This window comes from Rana temporaria, chromosome 1, assembly GCF_905171775.1.
Source record: "Rana temporaria chromosome 1, aRanTem1.1, whole genome shotgun sequence".
Taxonomy (NCBI): domain Eukaryota; kingdom Metazoa; phylum Chordata; class Amphibia; order Anura; family Ranidae; genus Rana; species Rana temporaria.
In genome coordinates this window covers 2,490,280-2,510,694 of record NC_053489.1, presented here as the reverse complement: position 1 = coordinate 2,510,694, position 20,415 = coordinate 2,490,280, and the positions used below count along the sequence as shown (strand labels likewise).

Here is a 20,415-nt window from a genome sequence, read left to right as displayed (position 1 = left end):
GGGGACATCCTCCCCATGTTGAGGGTATGTGGCCTGGTGCGGTTCAGGAGAGGGGGGGCGCACTCTGTCCCCCCCTCTTTTCTGCGGCCGGCCAGGTTAACGTGCTCGAATAAGGGTCTGGTGTGGATTTTGGGGGAACTCCACGCCATTTTTTTTTTAAATTTGGGGTGGAGTTCCCCTTAAAATCCACACCAGACCTGAAGGGTCTGGTATGGATATTTGGGGGGAACCCCACATCATTTTTTTTTAAATTGACGACAGGGTTCCCCTTAATATCCATATCAGACCTGAAGGGCCTGTTAATGGAATTTGGGGGGACCCCCAGCTTTTTTATTTTTATTTTTTATGAATGAATCATCTCTGAATTGCCAGAGCCGACAATTCATTAGAGCCGCAAAGCCGGTTTTAAATGCCTTTTTTTCTTTCAGAAATGACACTTTGTGCAGGGACAGTTCTATGTACGGGAAACATGCGCTTTTTCACATGCTGATTTTACACCCCCCCCCAGGTACGAAATTTAAAGTAATATTACACTTTTATTGTTTCACTTTTAGCATTATTAAATTCACTGCTCCTGAAAAAACGGCCGTTTTTAAAACTTTTTTTTGCATTGATACATGTTTCCTGGGACAGGACCCGGGTCCCCAAACACTTTTTAGGACAATAAATTGCATATTAGCCTTTAAAATTAACACTTAGATTTCTCCCATAGACTTTAACAGGGTGTTCCATGGCTTTTCGAATTTGCCACGAACACCCCTAATTGTTCACTGTTCGCCGAACAGGCAATGTTCGAGTCGAACATGAGTTTGACTCGAACTGGAAGCTCATCCCTAGTGTCTAGGATATTTTATAAAGACATTTTATAATTTTTATATATTTATTTTTAATAGAAATGTTATAATTCTTTGTTATATAGAAATAAAAACAATAAAAAATAAATAAAAAATAAAATATAAATGATATACAGTATATATATTACAAGGTGCTACAAACATATACATGGACTCACCATAGGCTCCGCTGAGGAGGACCAGGCAGGACAGGACCCACAGTGTTGTCATTTTCTGATATTCTTGGGTATGAGGAGGATTGTAAGGTCTGTTCAGCTTATATACACTCAGTCAGCCAATCAGGGGAGAGCTCCAGGCTTGCTATTAGGACAATTTTAGACCTTCTTATCAGGGAAACCTTTAGCAAATTCTGATATTTCACTGACGTGGGCTGGAGGAAAAGATATGAAGAAACAGGTGTTACAGGAGAACGTCACCAACCAAGACTCTCGCTGAGCGATGGAATCTATAATTAGTCCATGTATTACAGTATGTCATTTACTCTATATTACTCCATATTACCTAAAAAGTGTTTTTTATTTATGTAGCAAGGTGTTACCATTGTACGCATTCTAACAGACTGCAAATTAAACTTGAATAGAAATTTGGCTCCCTCTGGTGTCTGTTTGTGTTAGATTAACAAAGCGTGCTTGGTTCAGTTATGTAAGGACAAAGCATTATGGGCATTGTGGTGCAAGAGACTCTATTGGCGTGGGATGGATTAAGACTACATTACCCACAAGGCCACAGTACTACCAAAGTGCAATGTGTCGCGCACAGCCTGATGGGAGAACTTATTTAAGACAAGCGTGGGCTCAGCCCGCTCGCTTGGGATGCCATCTTCCAGCAGGCAGAGGGCCTGCGTTGGGGCCTGCTGTAAGTGCACCTAGGCCTGAGAGGCCTGGGCCTAAAGTTAAAGAGAGCAAATCGCCAGAGAGGGATCCTTGCGGACAGTTTCGCTGATCGAGCCGAAGAGGGACCAGTCTACAACTCACAGCATCCAGAGTCACCTATCCACCGATACCCCTACAGGAACAAGGGCAAGCCATTGGTCATTAAGTATCTTTCCTCTGGAGCAGCCCAGTGGGAGTGGTGCCCCGTTGTGCATGCCAGGAGGGGATACTTAAGGGTCAGACACCATATTTTGGGGCTTTCGCCTCGTAGCTAGGGTGACCACGTGTCCCGGATTGCATTTTGCAGGTCTGTCCCGGGCACATTCATTTCAGGACAATACAGTGTCCCGGAATGAACCTGACACAGCCACACCCCCCCCCCCCCGGTCTAATCTGATGCCCCCAAAAAAGGGCGCCACATCACCGCTTTACTCACTGACAGTACTTGTCCTGGCCAGAAATGCCTGGAGGAGCACAATCCCACCCCCTGCTTGTGATTGGAGAAATCATAAATCCTGCCTCTTGTGTCCAATCGCTGTGATTCGTTACAGCACAAGTTGACTTTTGGGAAGGGAGGGTGCCCCTGAATGGTAGTTTGAAAATGTGGTCACCCTACTCGTAGCCCTCCTGGCGCTGGTATGTGTTGTGTGATTTCCACCCCAGGACCATGTTGGCCCGAGGCTGCATCTCTACTAGTAGGCCCAGTTATGCTGACTGCTGACTGGGGCCTACTAATCAAGGGGGATCCCAAGCTGTCCATCTGAATGAAGGAATCTGCACTTTATGAAGGAAACCAGGGGAGGACCTGCCCTGGAGGAGACCAAGCGTAAGGCTGAAGTCTTGGGATAGGCCTGGTGCCCTTATTAAGGAGGGATCCACATCTCAAATTGCCATACAGTTTGCCGGTTTGGCTTAAAGGCTCCTTAACTGTAAGGCTGGAAGTTCGGGTGATACCTCCTGTGGCAGAGGATTGCAGACTGTTCAATTTGTTCTCAATCAGTCTGTGGCAGAGACTGTTATCGAACTGGTTCGTGCTTCATTCCGGCTGCTAGGCCAAGTGAGAGGGGTCCACCCGGGTGAGAAATACCCACTCAGGAGCGAGTGGTGAATGACTTTGGAGTTTAGGGGTTGTTCCCCAGTGATCTGTGCCGTGAACCTGAACCTGAACCTTCCCCTTCATCCTTCTACCTTCTTCACAAGTTTTTCAGCAAAAGAATAAAACCTGACAGTTGGAGGTTTTACATTTTGTGTGGACATCGGAATTCTTCTAGACTTTCTTCCCCTAGACCAGTGGTTCTCAACCTATCTAGTGCCGTGACCCCTTGTTAAAATTTCCCAAGTTGTGGGGACCCCTAACAGTAAAATTATTTTCATAGCGTGGGTTGAAAGCACCCAAGGCAAGACAAGTAATTTGCGCCCCTAACCCGCGGACATTTAGCGCTCCCTAAAGTCCCTTCCACCCGTACAGTATTAAAACCCCGTATGGTACATTTTAGGATGTTCCACTCTTTCTCTTTGTTCTCCTTTCTTTCCCTTTTATCTCTATCTATCCTAATTCCTTATTTTTTCCCCTCATCTTTCCCTCTAACTGTCTTTCTTGCTCTCTATTTTTTTCCTTTCTCTCCCTTTTTCTTTGTTCCTCCCCCTCTTATCATCTCCCTTCCTGGGAGAACAGTGCGGGCTTCAGGAACAGCCCAGGATTTGGTGACCCCTGGCAAATCATCATTTGACCCCCGAGGCGGTCCCGACCCCCAGGTTGAGAACCACTGCCCTAGACAATGAATGTTGAGGTAAAGTGCAAGGCCCGAAACTAACCAGCAGCTCCTACAGGGGTAGTGCTGCACATATTATTGTCCAGTTGTGTGGGGGGGGGGGGGATCGAGCCAAATTCCAGGGGTTGACAGGCAGAGTGCAGGCCCAAATATAAACCAGCAGCTCCTACGGGGGTAGTGCTACATTTATGATGGGGAACATCTCCAAAATGCAGAGGACACAGGCAGTACACACCACGTGCCTTTAGGCGCACACTGCAGAGGACACAGGCAGTACACCACGTGCCTTTAGGTGCACACTGCAGAGGACACAGGCAGTACACACCATGTGCCTTTAGGTGCACACTTCAGAGGACACGGGCAGTACACACCACGTGCCTTTAGATGCACACTGCAGAGGACACAGGCAGTACACACCACATAGCTTTAGGTGCCCACTGCAGAGGACACAGGCAGTACACACCATGTGCCTTTAGATGCACACTTCAGAGGACACAGGCAGTACACACCACGTGCCTTTAGGTGCACACTGCAGAGGACACAGGCAGTACACACCACATAGCTTTAGGTGCAAACTGCAGAGGACACAGGCAGTACACACCACATGCCTTTAGATGCACACTTCAGAGGACACAGGCAGTACACACCACGTGCCTTTAGGTGCACACTTCAGAGGACACAGGCAGTACACCAGGTGCCTTTAGGTGCACACTGCAGAGGACACAGGCAGTACACACCACATAGCTTTAGGTGCCCACTGCAGAGGACACAGGCAGTACACACCACGTGCCTTTAGATGCACACTTCAGAGGACACAGGCAGTACACACCACGTGCCTTTAGGTGCACACTGCAGAGGACACAGGCAGTACACACCACGTGACTTTAGGTGCACACTGCAGAGGACACAGGCAGTACACCACGTGCCTTTAGGTGCACACTGCAGAGGACACAGGCAGTACACACCACGTGACTTTAGGTGCACACTGCAGAGGACACAGGCAGTACACACCACGTGAGAATACTGCAGCTAGCACAATCACCTGCCTGCCAGTAAATTAGGAAATGCAGATCTAGCTAAACTATATAGTGTATAAATATATGTACAACACCTGGGATGTATATATATCCTCTACACACTGTTAGCTAGATTCAGAGAGAGTTAGGCCGGCATATCAGTAGAGTATCAGTAGATATGCCGAACTAATTCGGAATCTGCGCCGTCCTAAGTTTAAGCGTATTCTCAAACTGAGATACACTTAAACCTAGCTAAGATACGACAGCCTGCGCCGTCGTATCTTAGGGTGCAATATTTAGGCTGGCCGCTAGGTGGCGCTTCCATTGAGTTCGGTGTAGAATATGTAAATGACTAGATACGAATATTCACAAACGTACGCTTGCCCGTCGCAGTAAAGATACGCCGTTTACGTAAGGCGTTTTCAGGCGTAAAGTTTTTCCATCAAATAGCGGGACTAGTAATGTTAAGTATGGCCGTCGTTCCCGCGTCGAAATTTGAAAATTTTACGTCGTTTGCGTAAGTCGTCCGTGAATGGGGCTGGACGTAATTTACGTTCACGTCGAAACCAATACGTCCTTGCGGCGTACTTTGTCGCAATGCACACTGGGATATGTAAGTCCAGTCTCCTGGGATGCCATTGGACGACTGTTCTGTCTATCATAGGAGGTGGGACTTTGTATAAAAGAGGCCACAGGGTAAACAAGAGATTCTCCTGTTTGTAATCTGTCGGCACTCGTCCCGCCCCCTCTGCCCTCTGAGTCTGCAGATGGGCATTGTTCAGGCTGCACTGATGGCAACGGTAAGGCTGCATTCATGGCACATGTGAGCCTGCATTGGTTGCAATGGTAAGGCTGCATTCATGGCACATGTGAGCCTGCATTGATTGCAATGGTAAGGCTGCATTCATGGCACATGTGAGCCTGCATTGGTTGCAATGGTAAGGCTGCATTCATGGCACATGTGAGCCTGCATTGGTTGCAATGGTAAGGCTGCATTCATGGCACATGTGAGCCTGCATTGGTTGCAATGGTAAGGCTGCATTCATGGCACATGTGAGCCTGCATTGATTGCAATGGTAAGGCTGCATTCATGGCACATGTAAGACTGCATTCATGGCACGTGTAAAGCAGCAAACATGGCACATGTAAGGCTGCATTCATGGCACATGTGAGGCTGCATTTATGGCACACGTGAGTCTGAATTTATGGCACATGTGAGGCTGCATGTATGGCACATGTGAGGCTGCATTTATGGCACATGTGAGGCTGCATTGGTTGCAATGGTGAGGTTGCAATTGTAAGGCTGCATTGGTTGCAATGGTAAGGCTGCATTTGTTGCAATGGTAAGGCTCCATTCATGGCAATAGTGAGGCTGCATTCATGGCAATGGTGAGGCTGCATTCATGGCAATGGTAAGCCTGTGCGTGTTATACGCGGTATATCCAAATAACACGCCCAAGCTCATCTTTAGTCCTAAGCAGCGCTCTGGGATTCTTTCACAAGTGTTTGTAGAAGCCGTCCGCATGCCGAGGTGTGTGATCTTATACACCTGTGGCCACGGAGGTGATTGGAACACCTGATCATAATGATCTGGAGGGGTGTCCCAATACTTTTGGCAATCTCCGTATTGAATCTTAAGCCTGGTACACACGATCGGATTTTCCACGGAGAAAGCGCAGGACTTTTGTTTTCCGAAGGACGTCGGCCGGGAATTTGTCTTGCGTACAATTGTTGGCCAACAAACACAAAACGACGTGGTTTTTTGGCTCTTTAGCGCCACCCTTTGGGCAACTTCTGCTATTGTTGTGTTATGGTGAGCATGCGTGGAGTTTTGTCTAAAAGGACTTCTGTACACACGATCGGATAATCCGAGGACACACAATTATCGTCTGAAAATTTTAAAGCATGCCATCCCACATTTGTTGGCGGAAAATCCAACAACAGTTGTCCGATGGAGCGTACAAACGGTCAGATTTTCCGACAACAGCCTGCCATCACACAATTCTCGTCGGAAAATCCGATCGTGTGTACGAGGCTTTAGAGTTCTATTCAACAAGTGCTGGCTCGTACCATTGTGTCCCATTGTTCTATTGTGTCCTGAAGCTTGGCACATCGTTGTGTTTTACGTCACCGCGTTTTGGCACGGTCGGATTTTTGACCGATGGTGTGTAGGCAAGACTGATGAAAGTCAGCTTCATCTGATATCCGACGAAAAAATCCATCGGATTAGATTCCATCAGATATCCGATCGTGTGTACAGGGCTTTAAAGTTTTATTTAACAAATGCTGGCTCATACCATTATGTCCCATTGTTCTATTGTGTCCTGAAGCTTCTTCTAGAAAGGCCTTTAGGTCTTGGTTGAATCTTAGATTTGTATTTAACAAATGCTGGCTCGTACCATTATGTCCAGGGCAGGACTTAGGGTGGTGGGGGCCCCTGGGCTTAATAATCAAAGGGGCCCCCTGGAGCAGAGAAGCGGGTGGTGGGTTGTTACTTCCGGCCAATCATAGTTGTTGAGGGGGGGTGGGGGGTGCAGGATCCGCTGACTGACCTTTTGAAGTTGTTGAGTGGGGGGGGGGGTGGCAGCCGCTGGACGGACTTCTTACCTCTTCCCAGGGCCACCTTCCCAGTAATTTTGGGGCCCCTTACACAGCTGTAATGAAGGGGCCCCCTGGAGCATCGAAGTTGTTGAGTGGGGGGGCTGCCGAGAATTACATCCATCCGCCGAAAATGATGGATTTTGACGTAACTGATACGTGAGAAGCATTGGTGAGATCTCAGAGTCCAACACCTGTGTGTTGTTTTTTTTTTTTTTTAATTGTTTATTTATGAAAGATTTTCAAAAACAAAATACAGTATCTGACAATAAGATACAAAAGTTCAACAATTAGACATACACGGCTAATCACATCTGAAACGTAGCAGTGGAAATATACAGGTGTAGACTAAATCACGAAAGGCTGGTAAACCCTAAAGATACATAAACCAACCGTGATCCATTGCAAACATAGCCTGTAGAGTCTAGCCGGTTCTGTACTCAAAATCATAAAGCAATGGCATGGGTATTATAGAAACATAAACAGATGAGTAGGTTTATAAACGCACAAATACAACTAAAGCACCATGAGAATCAAGTATCATGAAGAGTCGCAGAGATAGAGTCTGGCGAAAAGTCAGAATCATCCCATAGGGACCATATCTTGTCAAAAAGAGGCAAGGTGTCCTCAACCTTAGCTGACATATGTTCCATTTTACGTGTGTCAGCTAAAATCGAGATGACTTGATGGAGGGTGGGGGTGAAGTGGAAAGCCATAACCTAGGGATGGCCCTTTTGGCAGCTAGGAGAACAAAGGACATAAGTTTCTGTGACGGTTTAGGTAGGTCTATAAGAGGCAACCCCAAAAGAAAGTGTATAGGCGACAAGGGCACAGAGTGAGAAAGTAATTTCTGTAAAAGCTCCTGTATCTGTATCCAAAACGGGCTCATAAGGGGGCATTCCCAGAAAATATGAAAAGGGGAACCCACAGACTTCTGACACCTCCAACAAAGATTAGAAACGGCAGAGTCTCGAGCGTGCAACAGGTCTGGGGTCCTATACCAAAACATCAAAATCTTAAAAGCTGTCTCTTTCTGTACCACAAAACGTGAAATTTTGAATTTGCTCGCCCAAATTTTCCCCCAGTCCAGCAACGAGATCGGACGTCGCAAGACAGAGGTCCACTTGGTCATATATTTATGTAAAGCATCTGTCATAGGGGTACACTCTTGCACTCTTTCATTTTGAGCTCCGGGAATGGCAAAAAGACGTGTGTAACAGGGTGGACCAGATGTCGCAACTGAAAGACCCCGGCCTGGGTCCAAGGGTACATCCTCTCAAATGACAGACTGTCAGGGATATCTGGGTTGAAAAGGACGTTCATTAAGGGGGAGCATCTGGAGGAGAGGGAGAATCGCTCCACACATCTCCTCCAGATAGTCAAAGTAAACAACATTGGGGCAAGACAAAGAGATCGCAATTGGGGCATGAATTTAGCCCAAGAGGGCCATAGCATGTAACATGGATGCACCGGGGCAGCACCTGTGTGTTTTTAGTGGTGAAAACTTTAAATTTTGGGAACAAAATATCCACAGATTTTTGGAGATGTTCCTCATCACATTTTCAGTAATATGGAATAATATGGAGTAATATGGAATAATATGGAATAATACGGAGTAATATGGAATAATATGGAATAATACGGAGTAATATGGAATAATACGGAGTAATATGGAGTAATATGGAGTAATATGGAATAATATGGAATAATATGGAGTAATATGGAGTAATATGGAATAATATGGAGTAATATGGAATAATATGGAGTAATATGGAGTTATATGGAATAATATGGAGTAATATGGAGTAATATGGAATAATATGGAGTAATATGGAATAATATGGAGTAATATGGAGTAATATGGAGTAATATGGAATAATATGGAGTAATATGGAGTAATATGGAGTAATATGGAATAATATGGAATAATCCGGAGTAATATGGAGTAATACGGAGTAATATGGAATAATATGGAGTAATACGGAGTAATATGGAATAATATGGCATAATATGGAGTAATATGGAGTAATATGGAATAATACGGAGTAATATGGAGTAATATGGAATAATATGGAGTAACATGGAGTAATATGGAATAATATGGAATAATATGGAGTAATATGGATTAATATGGAATAATATGGAATAATATGGAGTAATATGGAGTAATATGGAATAATATGGAGTAATATGGAATAATATGGAGTAATATGGAGTAATATGGAATAATATGGAATAATATGGAGTAATATGGAGTAATATGGAATAATATGGAATAATATGGAGTAATAATATAATAATTAGGAGTAATATGGAGTAATATGGAATAATATGGAGTAATATGGAATAATATGGAATAATATGGAGTAATATGGAGTAATATGGAATAATATGGAGTAATATGGAGTAATATGGAGTAATATGGAGTAAATGACGTAATGATATACATATAATTATAGATTCCATCGCTCAGCGAGAGTCTTGGTTGGTGACGTTCTCCTGGAACACCTGTTTCTTCTTATCTTTTCCTCCAGCCCACGTCGGTGGAATATACGCAATTGCTAAAGGTTTCCCTGATAAGAAGGGCTAAAATTGTCCTAATAGCAAGCCTGGAGCTCTCCTCTGATTGGCTGACTGAGTGTATTTAAAGTGAACAGACCTTACAATCCTCCTCATACCCAAGAATATCAGAAAATGGCAACACTGTGGGTCCTGTCCTGCCTGGTCCTCCTCAGCGGAGCCTATGGTGAGTCCATGTATATGTTTCTAGCACCTTGTAATATTTATATCATTTATATCTGTTTTTTTACATAGTTGTGCTCATAAGTTTACATACCCCAGTTCATAATACCGTGTATCGCCCCCTTTACCATCAATGACGTGTTGAAGTCTTTTGTGGTATTTGTGGACGAGGCTCTTTATCTTCTCAGATGGTGAAGCTCCCCATTCCTCTTCCAGTTCCTGTAAATTCTTGGGCTGTCTCTCATGAACGGCACGTCTGAGATCTCCCCAGAGGGGCTCAACGATATTGAGGTCAGGAGACTGAGGTGGCCACTCCAGAACCTTCACTTTTTTCTGCTGTAGCCAATGACAGGAGGACTTGGCCTTGTGTTTTGGATCCTTGTCATGTTGGAATGTCCAAGTCCGTCCCATGAGCAGCTTCCTGGCTGATAAATGAAATGTTCCTCCAGTATTTTATGACAACATTCTGCATTCATCTTGCCAACAATTTTGACCAAATTTCCTGTGCCTTTGTAGCTCACACATCCCCAAAACATCAGCGACCCACCTCCATGTTTCACAGTAGGGATGGTGGACCTTTCATCATAGGCCTTGTTGTCTCCTCTCCAAATCTAGTATTTATGGTTGTGGCCAAAAAGCTCAATTTTGGTCTCATCCCTCCAAATGACTTTGTGGCAGAAGGTTTGGGTCTTGTCTCTGTGCTGTTTGGTGTATTGTAAGCAGGATACTTTGTGGCATTTGTGTAGTAATGGTTTTTTTCTGGAGACTCGACCATGCAGCCCATCTTTCTTCAAGTGTCCCCTTATTGTGCATCTTGTGCTACACTCCATGTTTTCAGAGAGTCCTGTATTTCACCTGAAGTTATTTGTGGGTTTTCTTTGCATCCCGAACAATTTGCCTGGCAGTTGAGGCTGAAATTTTAGTTGGTCTACCTGACCGTGGTTTGGTTTCACCAGAACCCTAATTTTCCACTCTTTGATTAGAGTTTGAACTCTGCTGATTGGCCTTCTCAATTCCTTGGATATCTTTGTATATCCCTTTCCTGTTTTATATGGTTCATCTACCTTTTCCCGCAGATCCTTTGACAATTCCTTTTGAAAAAAGGCCAAGAAATCATAAATTCTGTGGGTATGAAAACTTATGAGCACAACTGTATACATATAAAATATTCTAGACACACACATTCATAGAGTGTATGTAACGTAGTACATTGATCTGATTATATGGAAGTCTTTTGGCAATCTTCATCTTATTGATTGGCCTTGATAACTTTGTTACTTTTTTGAATAGATAAAAACAAGTAAAAATCCTCCTTATTAAAGATCATATGTAGACAAAGTGCAAAGACGATAAAAAGAGACTTAATGACCAGACATTGTGTTGTATTATATGGTGATGTGTAACAATGTATTACTGGCACTTACAATAAGAACGTGTATTTCTCAGGTTGCGGTGTTCCCGCCATCAGGCCCCTTATCTCCGGCTACGCCCGGGTTGTGAACGGTGAAAACGCTGTCTCTGGTTCTTGGCCATGGCAGGTGTCTCTTCAGGTACGATCGTTTCTTAACACATTTTTATTTTAAATCTGAACATTTCTGGGTTGATTGTCATTTCTAGAGATCGGTCACCTCAGAATGCCCTCAAGGGGTGTTCCAGGTGTGCCTGGGCACACCCTAGTCCTGGAGTTGGCAACCTGTCAATGGTGGGTAGGTGACGGGTAAACCACAATCCTTCCTTGCCGATCCTTAGAACCTGGACAGGAGAGGTGGAATTTAGGTGAACCCAATTAGGTGACCGCCTAATTAAAGAGCCGCCTCTGTGTGCAGATCCATGCGGCAGGCTTCCTGTTGAAACACAAAAGGCTAGATTCACAAAGAGTTACGCCAGCGTATCAGTAGATACGCCGTCATAACTCGGAATCTAAGCCCGTCGTAAGTTTAAGTGTATGCTCAAACTGAGATACACTTAAAGCGGAGGTTCACCCCTACAATACACTTTTTCCCCTTAGATTGAGGCTCGTTTTCTCTAGGGGAATCGGCAATTTGTTTTAAAATATGAGCAGTACTTACGGTTTACGAGATGCATCCTCTCCGTCGCTTCCAGGTATGGGCTGCGGGACTGGGCGTTCCTATTTTGATTGACAGTCTTCCGAGAGGCTTCCCACGGTCGCATCCATCGCGTCACGATTTTCTGAAAGAAGCCGAACTTCGGTGCGCAGGCGCAGTATAGAGCCGCACCAACGTTCGACTTCTTTCGGCTACTAGTGATGCGATGGATGCGACCGTCGGAAGCCTCTCGGAAGACTGTCAATCAAGAAGGAACGCCCGCTCCCGCAGCCCATACCCGGAAGCGACGGAGAAGATGCATCTCGAAAACAGGTAAGTACAGCTCATATTTTAAAACAACTAGCCGATTCCCCTAGACAAAACAAGCAGGAATCTAAGGGGAAAAGAGAAAAAAATAAATAAATGGGTGAACTCCCGCTTTAAACCTAGCTAAGATACGACGGCCTGCGCCGTCGTATCTTAGGGTGCAATATTTCCGCTGGCCGCTAGGTGGCGCTTCCGTTGAGTTCGGCGTAGAATATGCAAATGACTAGATACGCCGATTCACGAACGTACGCTTGCCCGTCGCAGTAAAGATACGCCGTTTCCGTAAGAGGTGCGCCGGCATAAAGATAAAGCTGCCCCCTAGGTGGCCTAGTCAATGTTAAGTATGGCCGTCGTTCCCGCGTCAAAATTTTTAAAATTTACGTCGCTTGCGTAAGTCGTCCGTGAATGGGGCTGGACGTAATTTACGTTCACGTCGAAACCAATACGTCCTTGCGGCGTACTTTGGAGCAATGCACACTGGGATATGTCCACGGACGGCGCATACGCCGTTCGTAAAAAAACGTCAATCGTGTCGGGTCACGAGTAATTTACATAAAACATGCCCCCCTCATCCTCATTTGAATTAGGCGCGCTTAGGCCGGATCATTTACGCTACGCCGCCATAACTTAGGAGGCAAGTGCTTTGTGAATACAGCACTTGCCTCTCTGACTTACTGCGGCGTAGCGTAAATACGATACGCTACGCCGCCTCAAAGATTCACCCATCTACCTGAATCTAACTAAAAGTGTCTCACAATTTGAACACTACCTACAGGGCTCTGAACCCAATCGTGTGCCCATTACCACCTTTACCAATGGCGTGAGCCGTACTCTATCGTGGCTCAGTGGGGCATAATTTTTGTATGGTTATGCGATGGTTCCCATGTACACAGATCCGTTTGCTAGGAGCGGTAAAGGGGTTGTAAAGGTTTGTTTTTAGTTTGCTATATAGGTTCCTTAAAGCCCGTGCATTGTTGGTTTTTCTTTCGATTTCCCTTCTGAATGTTTTTTCTTTTCTTTGTTTGAATTTCTCACTTCCTGTTCCTCCTCAGCGTGCTCGCCCCCTTCCTTGGGACTACATCCCTGTGTTCACAGCGTCTCCCTGCAGGGATGTAGTCCCAAGGGAGGGGGCGAGCATGTTGACTAACCCCCCAGCCAGAACGGCTTCGGATGATGGGGGCAAGCTTACTGAGGAGGAACAGGAAGTGAGAAATTCAGACAAAGAAAACAAACATTTAGAAGGGAAATCGAACATAAAGGTAAGTGAACCAACAATGCACAAGATTAAAAAGGAACCTATTTATAAAATAAAAAAAAAAAAACTTTGCAACCCCTTAAACTTTGGTTGCCCACCTCAGTGACCATAAAATTGTTCAGTTTTCCATGGGGGGGTGGAATCTTCTTGGGGTAGGTGAAGTGATCTGTATATAATGCAATGACCTCATGACTCTTCTTCTACAGGACAGCACTGGATTCCACTACTGTGGCGGCTCCATCATCAACAGCCTCTGGGTTGTCACCGCTGCCCACTGCCCAGTCGCGTAAGTCTTATATGATAATATTCTACTGCAAGGTCAGCGTTCACTGGTCACCTGCTTATCAAGAGCCTCTGGTTTATAGACCGGATACATCCTAAATATAGAGCCAATTATCCAACTGTCCATCCAGAGCCTCTGGTTTATAGACCGGATACAATATGGAGCCATATATCCAATTCAAAACTGACTGTTATCTCTCTTTATTACAAGATGTAGAAGATCGAAGTTGTATAAAGTAGAGAGATGTAGAAGGTGGGGGGGGGTTGTAGAAAGTAGAGAGATGTAAAAGGTGGGGGGGGGGGTTGTATAGAGTAGAGAGATGTAGAAGGTGGGGGGGGGTTGTACTGTATAAAGTAGATATGTAGATAGTATGGGTGGTATAGTTTTGGACCCTTTACTAAAGTACTGTGTAGAAATGACCTTTCACTATCAGACATGTAAAATTCTCCCCATGTATGGAGAGAAGAAGTTTGAGTCTGAAGACCATAGTCACACCGACACCCAACCACTTCCCAATGACCTGCCATGTTTCTCTTCCATCCAGATCTTCCCACCGCGTGGTCCTGGGAGAATTCGACCTTTCCTCCAATGCTGAGCCCATCCAGGTCAAGTCCGTCGGCAGAGTAAGTTCTTATTACTGAAGGAGGAAAACTCTTTTTTTTTATGAGTTTTAGGTGTGAGAAGGTGATCAGCTCATCAATGTGTCTTCTAATGCCGCGTACACACGTTCGAAAATTTTCGACAACAAAACCGTGTTTTTTTTTCCCCGAGGGAATGTCGGCTCAAACTTGTGTTGCATACACACGGTCACACAAATGTTGTCGGAAATTGTGAACGTCAAGAACGCGGTGACGTACAACACGTATGATGAGCCGAGATCAATGAAGTTCAATAGGCAGTTCGGCTTCCCTGCTTGATTCTGAGCATGCGTGTTTTTTGTGCGTCGGAAGTTGCAAACCAGCTCTCAAATTTTTTGTTGTCGTAAATCCCGACAGCAAATGTCTTATGGAGCCTACACACGGTCGGAATTTCCAAACCAAAAGCTCACATCGGACATTTGTTGTCGGAATTTCCGACTGTGTGTACGTGCCATAAACGTTCCTCCTATGTAGAGATTGTAGTCATATATGTATGTATGGGTGGGAATTACATTTAAAGGATTTGCTTGCTACATGGTCGTGGTACAAAGATTGGGACTTGCAATATCGACAAGTCCAATATGGGAGAAATTATTTACATTGCCGTTTTTAGAAAATAATGAATAAATAAATACATCAATTCAATTTAATTAAAAAGACCTGAGAAGGGATAACAGAATTTCTGCATGTACTGGGGTCTTCTAGGCACAAGGTGTGTGTTCCAAGACTACAAGTAGCCTTATAAATGGATCTTTGTTTGAGTCCCGAAGCCAGAAAACCAATAAAACTGGCCTTCTCTTCAATTTTTTACTGAAATTGGTTACTCTGATTTCACCCAACACTGCAAGTTTCTCCAAATGTGCATCAGATGCTGCAGCAAGTTGGATAGAGCCCAGCTATTTCCCAGGCTGGAGGATGTCCATCATCATCTAACCCAGGTGTAGGAAACTGTGGATCTCTAGTTGTCGTAAAAACTACAAATTCCATCATGCCTCAGCCTCTGGCAGTCAGAGTACCGCAATGCTTCATGGGATTTAAAGTATCACCAAAGCTGGAGTGCTGACACGGAGTTCTGGCACTTCCATCACTTTTTAGACCGAGGACTTTTTCAGCTTCCCTCAATTCAAAATAACATATGATGGTGGTTTAAGGTGGAGACAACCCTCTGTATAATGTCAATAGGAAAATAAAAGATGACAAGTAAGTAAGTAAGCAGAATAAACTACAAACTGAAAAGATTCAGATGGACATTTATTACAAGCTCAGTAGTAGATTCTGATTTAAAATCGATAAAAACATTAAATAGGCTTACTTGGCGCCCATACGTGCACGTGTGCGCGCACGCTAGCTCGTGCGCATACGCCAATACAAGTCCCTCTTGATGATTAAACTACAAACTGAGAAGATTCATTAATCCTTATTATAACTTTTCTCAGTTCTTCAGTCACCCGCAATACAACACCCAGTCCGCTGTCAATGACATCGCCCTGATCAAGCTCTCCAGTCCCGCCACCCTCAATGACCGCGTGTCCCCCGTGTGTCTTGCTGCTTCCTCTGATGTCTTCAATGGAGGAGAAAGATGCGTCACCACCGGATGGGGATACACCAATGCTGCCAGTAAGAGAATTAGATGTTCTTTAAAAAAATTTAAGATTTAGTTGATTACCTCTTGGGCATACAAATGTGGTCTTCTACAGAGGGCTGTACATAAAGATATCTAGAGCTTATATACATTAGTAGCCGTCTGTCTTTTCTGTTAATCCATCTTCTCTCTTTCTCTCTCAGCACTGGCCTCTCCAGCTAAACTCCAGCAGGTGTCTCTTCCTCTTCTGACCAACACTCAGTGCCAGAGATACTTCGGGAGCAAAATTCAAGCCCCTATGATCTGCGCTGGAGCCTCCGGCGCCTCCTCTTGCATGGTACGATGATTCCCCCCCGGATCCACCCCTGGTTTAGACGTGGTTAGATCAACAATGTTCACCAAACTAGTTACCAATAATATCTAGCAGAGAGTAAAAATGGCAAAGGACACAATATTTCAATAACCACAGTTGTATTAAATATCTCAAGGATGGCTCAAGGTAACACTTAAGGGAATACAAACTGTTTACAGCAATGTAAGCAAAATGAAGGACTAAGTAATAGTAACACAAAGTCAATATCAATGCTTAAATGTCAGCAGACTGCGCATAACCACTGTTCATCAATGGCGGCTGTTGAGAGTGCATCACTGCTGGTTATGGGGGAGGGGCTTAAGAAAACCACCAGCTCCCTTGTGACCACTGGTACAATGCAATGGGACCACGTGAATACCTTTTCATGCATATGTGTACAAAGGAGGGGCGCCCCTTTAAATAATCAATAAGTAGTTGTGGATATCCTTTAGAGCTAATCCAGAGGTTGGGGATAGTGGGCCACATTCTCAAAGATCCTGCGGCGGCGTCGCGTAAGCTATTTACACTACGCCGCCCCAACTTACAGGAGCAAGTCCTGTATTCCCCAAACACTTGCTCCGTAGTTTGCGGCGGCGTAGTGTAAAAGGCCCGGCGTATCCCCGCATAATTCAAAGGGGGCGGCTTGTATTTAAATTAAGCGCGCCCCCATGCCGATCTAACTGTGCATGCGCCGGGCTTAAAATAGCCCAGTGTGCGTGCTCCAGTTCTCGACGGAAAACGTCAATGACGCCGACGTGTGCGTCATTGACGTAAAGTTGTATTCAAGAACGACTTAGGTAAACGACGTACCCGACGGGAAAAGACGACGCGGACCCAACGCCATACTTAACATGGCATACGGCGGACTGGCGTAAGGTTACCCCTCATATAGCAGGGGTAACCTTACGCTTACGCAAACGACGTAAGCGACGGCTACGCGACGCGAATTCATTTGGGAATCGGCGTATTAGGCTCATTTGCATAAACAAATGAGACCTGCACGTAAACGCCACCTAGCGGCCGGCGTTGCATTACATTTAAGATCCGACAGTGTAAATGACTTACACCGGTCGGATCTTGACCGTATCTATGCGAAAATGATTCTAGGAATCACTCGCATAGATACCCGGGCCAAAAAACAGAGATACGACGGTGTTTCCTGAGTTACACCGTCGTAACTCTTCTGAGAATCTGGCCCAGTATCTTCTGCTAGCAAGTTGGGGCCCTTTAAAGATCAAGAGTAATGAAGAACAACAGAGTCAGATTTGCAGACAGGACTAAAGGAATAGCAAAGCATGGCTATCTTGATTGATTTGGATAAATCGGAATTTGCTAGCAGTGTCTTTATACTAATGAGTATACAGAATGGGGGGCAGCTGTCCTCCCACCAATCCTTGTACAATTGTAGTCTCCAGAATTCCAGGATGAGCTGAGCATTTCTTTATCACTTTGCAGGGGCAGCAGTGGTGATACAGCAGGCTGCTGGTGAGCTTACAGCCATGATAGATGGGAAAGGCTGTAGGGGAGAAAGGCTTTAAGGATCACTGGATAGTGGAGAGCGGCTGTGAACACACGGTGTATCTATCTGGTGCAGTTGCGCAGATGAATGAGCTGTGGGTCACTACCGGCCCACCGAGTCCTCAGGCAGCTGGATGCAGAACTGCAGCCTCCAACTGTTCTCCTTAATGTCCCCGGTCTACGAGAGAGAGAGAGACCACCAGAAGCAATCATATATACTGTATAAGCTCTCCCATAATCCTTTGCTGGATCAGCTTTCTGGAATTTGTAGTTATGAAGGGGCTCTACATTACAGTGATAATTGACTGCAGAACTACAGGTCCCAAGATCCTCTGCTCTGTCCAGGAAGAACAGATCCAGGAAGTGATGTAACGTCCTGGGTCCTGGGCATTAGGAGGGAACTAGTTAATCTATGGTTCTGTTTGATAACGTCCTCTTGATTAGTCGGCACCTGGCTACATACGCATTAAATATCATGCAATTGCCTACTGGTCTACTTCCCGGCTGGCCTGCTTGTGACGTGGGAGTGAACTGGTAAATGGTTCAATGGATCCCCTTAGGCCTTAGGCCGCGGACCGTTTTCATCGGACATGTCTGCTGGGATGTTTTGGTCTGATGTTTGTACACACCATCAGACCAAAATCCCCGCGGACAGAGAACACGGTGGCGTAGCATGCTAAGAAACTTTTGTCAGCCGGAAACCTGTCCGCTAGCCCAGGAATCCGGTCCGGTAGGCCGTACACACGGTCGGACATGTCCGCGGAAACTGGTCCGCGGACCAGTTTCAGCAGACATGTTCGGTCGTGTGTACGAGGCCTTACATGTTCACACGCACATCAGATCACTTGTTGGTGAATTGGTTATTATTTGCTGTCTGTGTCCTGCTGGGAAGAATTTCCTTTATTTCCTGTCCTGGAGATGCAACAGGAAGTGAGGAGAAATTTCACCAAAGAGAATGGATTTCCCATCTTGGAGAGTTGTCACAGGAAAGTGTCCATACCGGATGATTTTCCATCACCTCTTCCTCCAGTGACAACTCTAGAATATTGGAATTTCTGTAGGGACAAACACACAATGGGTACAAAGATAACAATGACAACTTGACAAAGGCTCTGACCTTTCCACACGCCACCCAAAACTACAAAATTCCTTCCATTCCCTTCACACACATCAGGCCCGATATAATACTCAACACCAATTATGACTTCTTTTAAAAATGTATGTTACCCTCAAAAGAAAATCTTTAGATCTACATTGCAATTAATTGATTGAGTCCGCACTGAGGTTGTGGTGAGTAGATGATATTATTTCATGACTCCATAGTGTAAGAAATGCAGACCAGTGATGTCACACATACATTCATCACAAGGAGAACTCTTCCATCATTTCTGTTTTTTGTTTCTTTTCAGGGTGACTCTGGAGGACCCCTCGTGTGCCAGAAGAACGGAGCCTGGACCCTGGCCGGTATTGTGTCCTTTGGGCTCGGCACCTGCTCTCCATCTTATCCCGGAGTCTACGCCCGCGTCACCTCCCTCCGGTCCTGGGTGGACCAGACTGTTGCCGCTAACTAAATACCACCCAATGTCCTTCTGATATTCAATAAAGTAACTTTTATATTAATATGTGGCTGTGGGGTTTTCTTCACATTCATACATTCACAAAATATACAAGAAAACATAATAAACACATCATATAAATTAGATGTGTAAAAGGTTTCAAATCTATTAAGGTGATGACAGTTTGTGAGTCTTCTCTCCTGTTCCATTCACAGCTTATCTCTTCCCCACTTCCCCATTTTACCCCCCCCCCCCAGCTCTCATTTTGCAAAATCCAACACCCCCCCCCCCGCGCCTCTCATCTTTGAAATAATCCAGTGTTCATCATCCATCCATCATTCATCCATCATCCATTGTCAATCACGGCGCCTAAAATAAAATCCCCCTGCCCAAAGATCCCAAAACCACAGCCCAGGGTTGTGGGGATGAGATCCTTTTCCCCATCAACATGGGGCCAAGGTGTTTTGGGGTGGGAGGGACAGAGCCCCCCCCCCGCCCAGAAGCACCCATCCTCCCATGTTGAGGGTATGTGGCTTGGTATTGTTCAGAAGGGAGGGGGCTGCTCCCTCATCCCCCCTTTCTTGGCCTGCCAGGCCAAGAAAGGGGGGGGGGTAAGGATTTTAGGGGGACTCTAAGACTCTAAGGACTCTTTTGGGGGGACCACTAAGACAATTGCTGTATGTCGTACCACTGAGTGACCAACCACTAGCCAACCAGTACAGGGGACCACTAAGACAATTACTGTCTGTCGTACCACTGAGTGACCAACCACTAGCCCACCAGTACAGGGGACCACTAAGACAATTGCTGTTTGTCGTACCACTGAGTGACCAACCACTATCCCACCAGTTCAGTGGGACACCAAGGCAATTGCTGTCTGTCGTACCACTGAGTGACCAACCACTAGCCCACCAGTACAGGGGACCACTAAGACAATTGCTGTCTGTCGTACCACTGAGTGACCAACCACTAGCCCACCAGTACAGTGGGCCACCAAGGCAATTG

At 45.4% G+C, this 20,415-nt stretch overlaps 2 protein-coding genes across 3 annotated transcripts in view; one reads left to right on the top strand and one right to left on the bottom strand.

Moving 5' to 3' along the window:
- The window catches only part of LOC120921279 (chymotrypsin A-like), a 51,737-nt gene that overhangs the window by 8,211 nt on the left and 23,111 nt on the right, over positions 1-20,415 (bottom strand). Inside the window, exon 1 of one of the 2 annotated variants that reach the window (XM_040333988.1) lies at positions 1,013-1,119. The exons of the other annotated variant lie outside the window; for it this stretch is intronic. Within the exon in view, the coding sequence (XP_040189922.1) occupies positions 1,013-1,064 (52 nt within the window). The 5' untranslated portion in view covers positions 1,065-1,119. Of the gene's footprint in view, positions 1-1,012; positions 1,120-20,415 lie in introns of those variants that run through there. 2 annotated transcript variants of the gene reach the window in all.
- LOC120921722 (chymotrypsin A-like) lies at positions 9,770-19,476 on the top strand. Its single transcript, XM_040334277.1, has 7 exons — positions 9,770-9,858; positions 11,301-11,404; positions 13,688-13,767; positions 14,309-14,387; positions 15,839-16,019; positions 16,188-16,321; positions 19,264-19,476. The coding sequence occupies exons 1-7, from the start codon at positions 9,807-9,809 to the stop codon at positions 19,423-19,425; spliced, it is 792 nt and encodes a 263-aa protein (XP_040190211.1). The 5' UTR covers positions 9,770-9,806; the 3' UTR covers positions 19,426-19,476.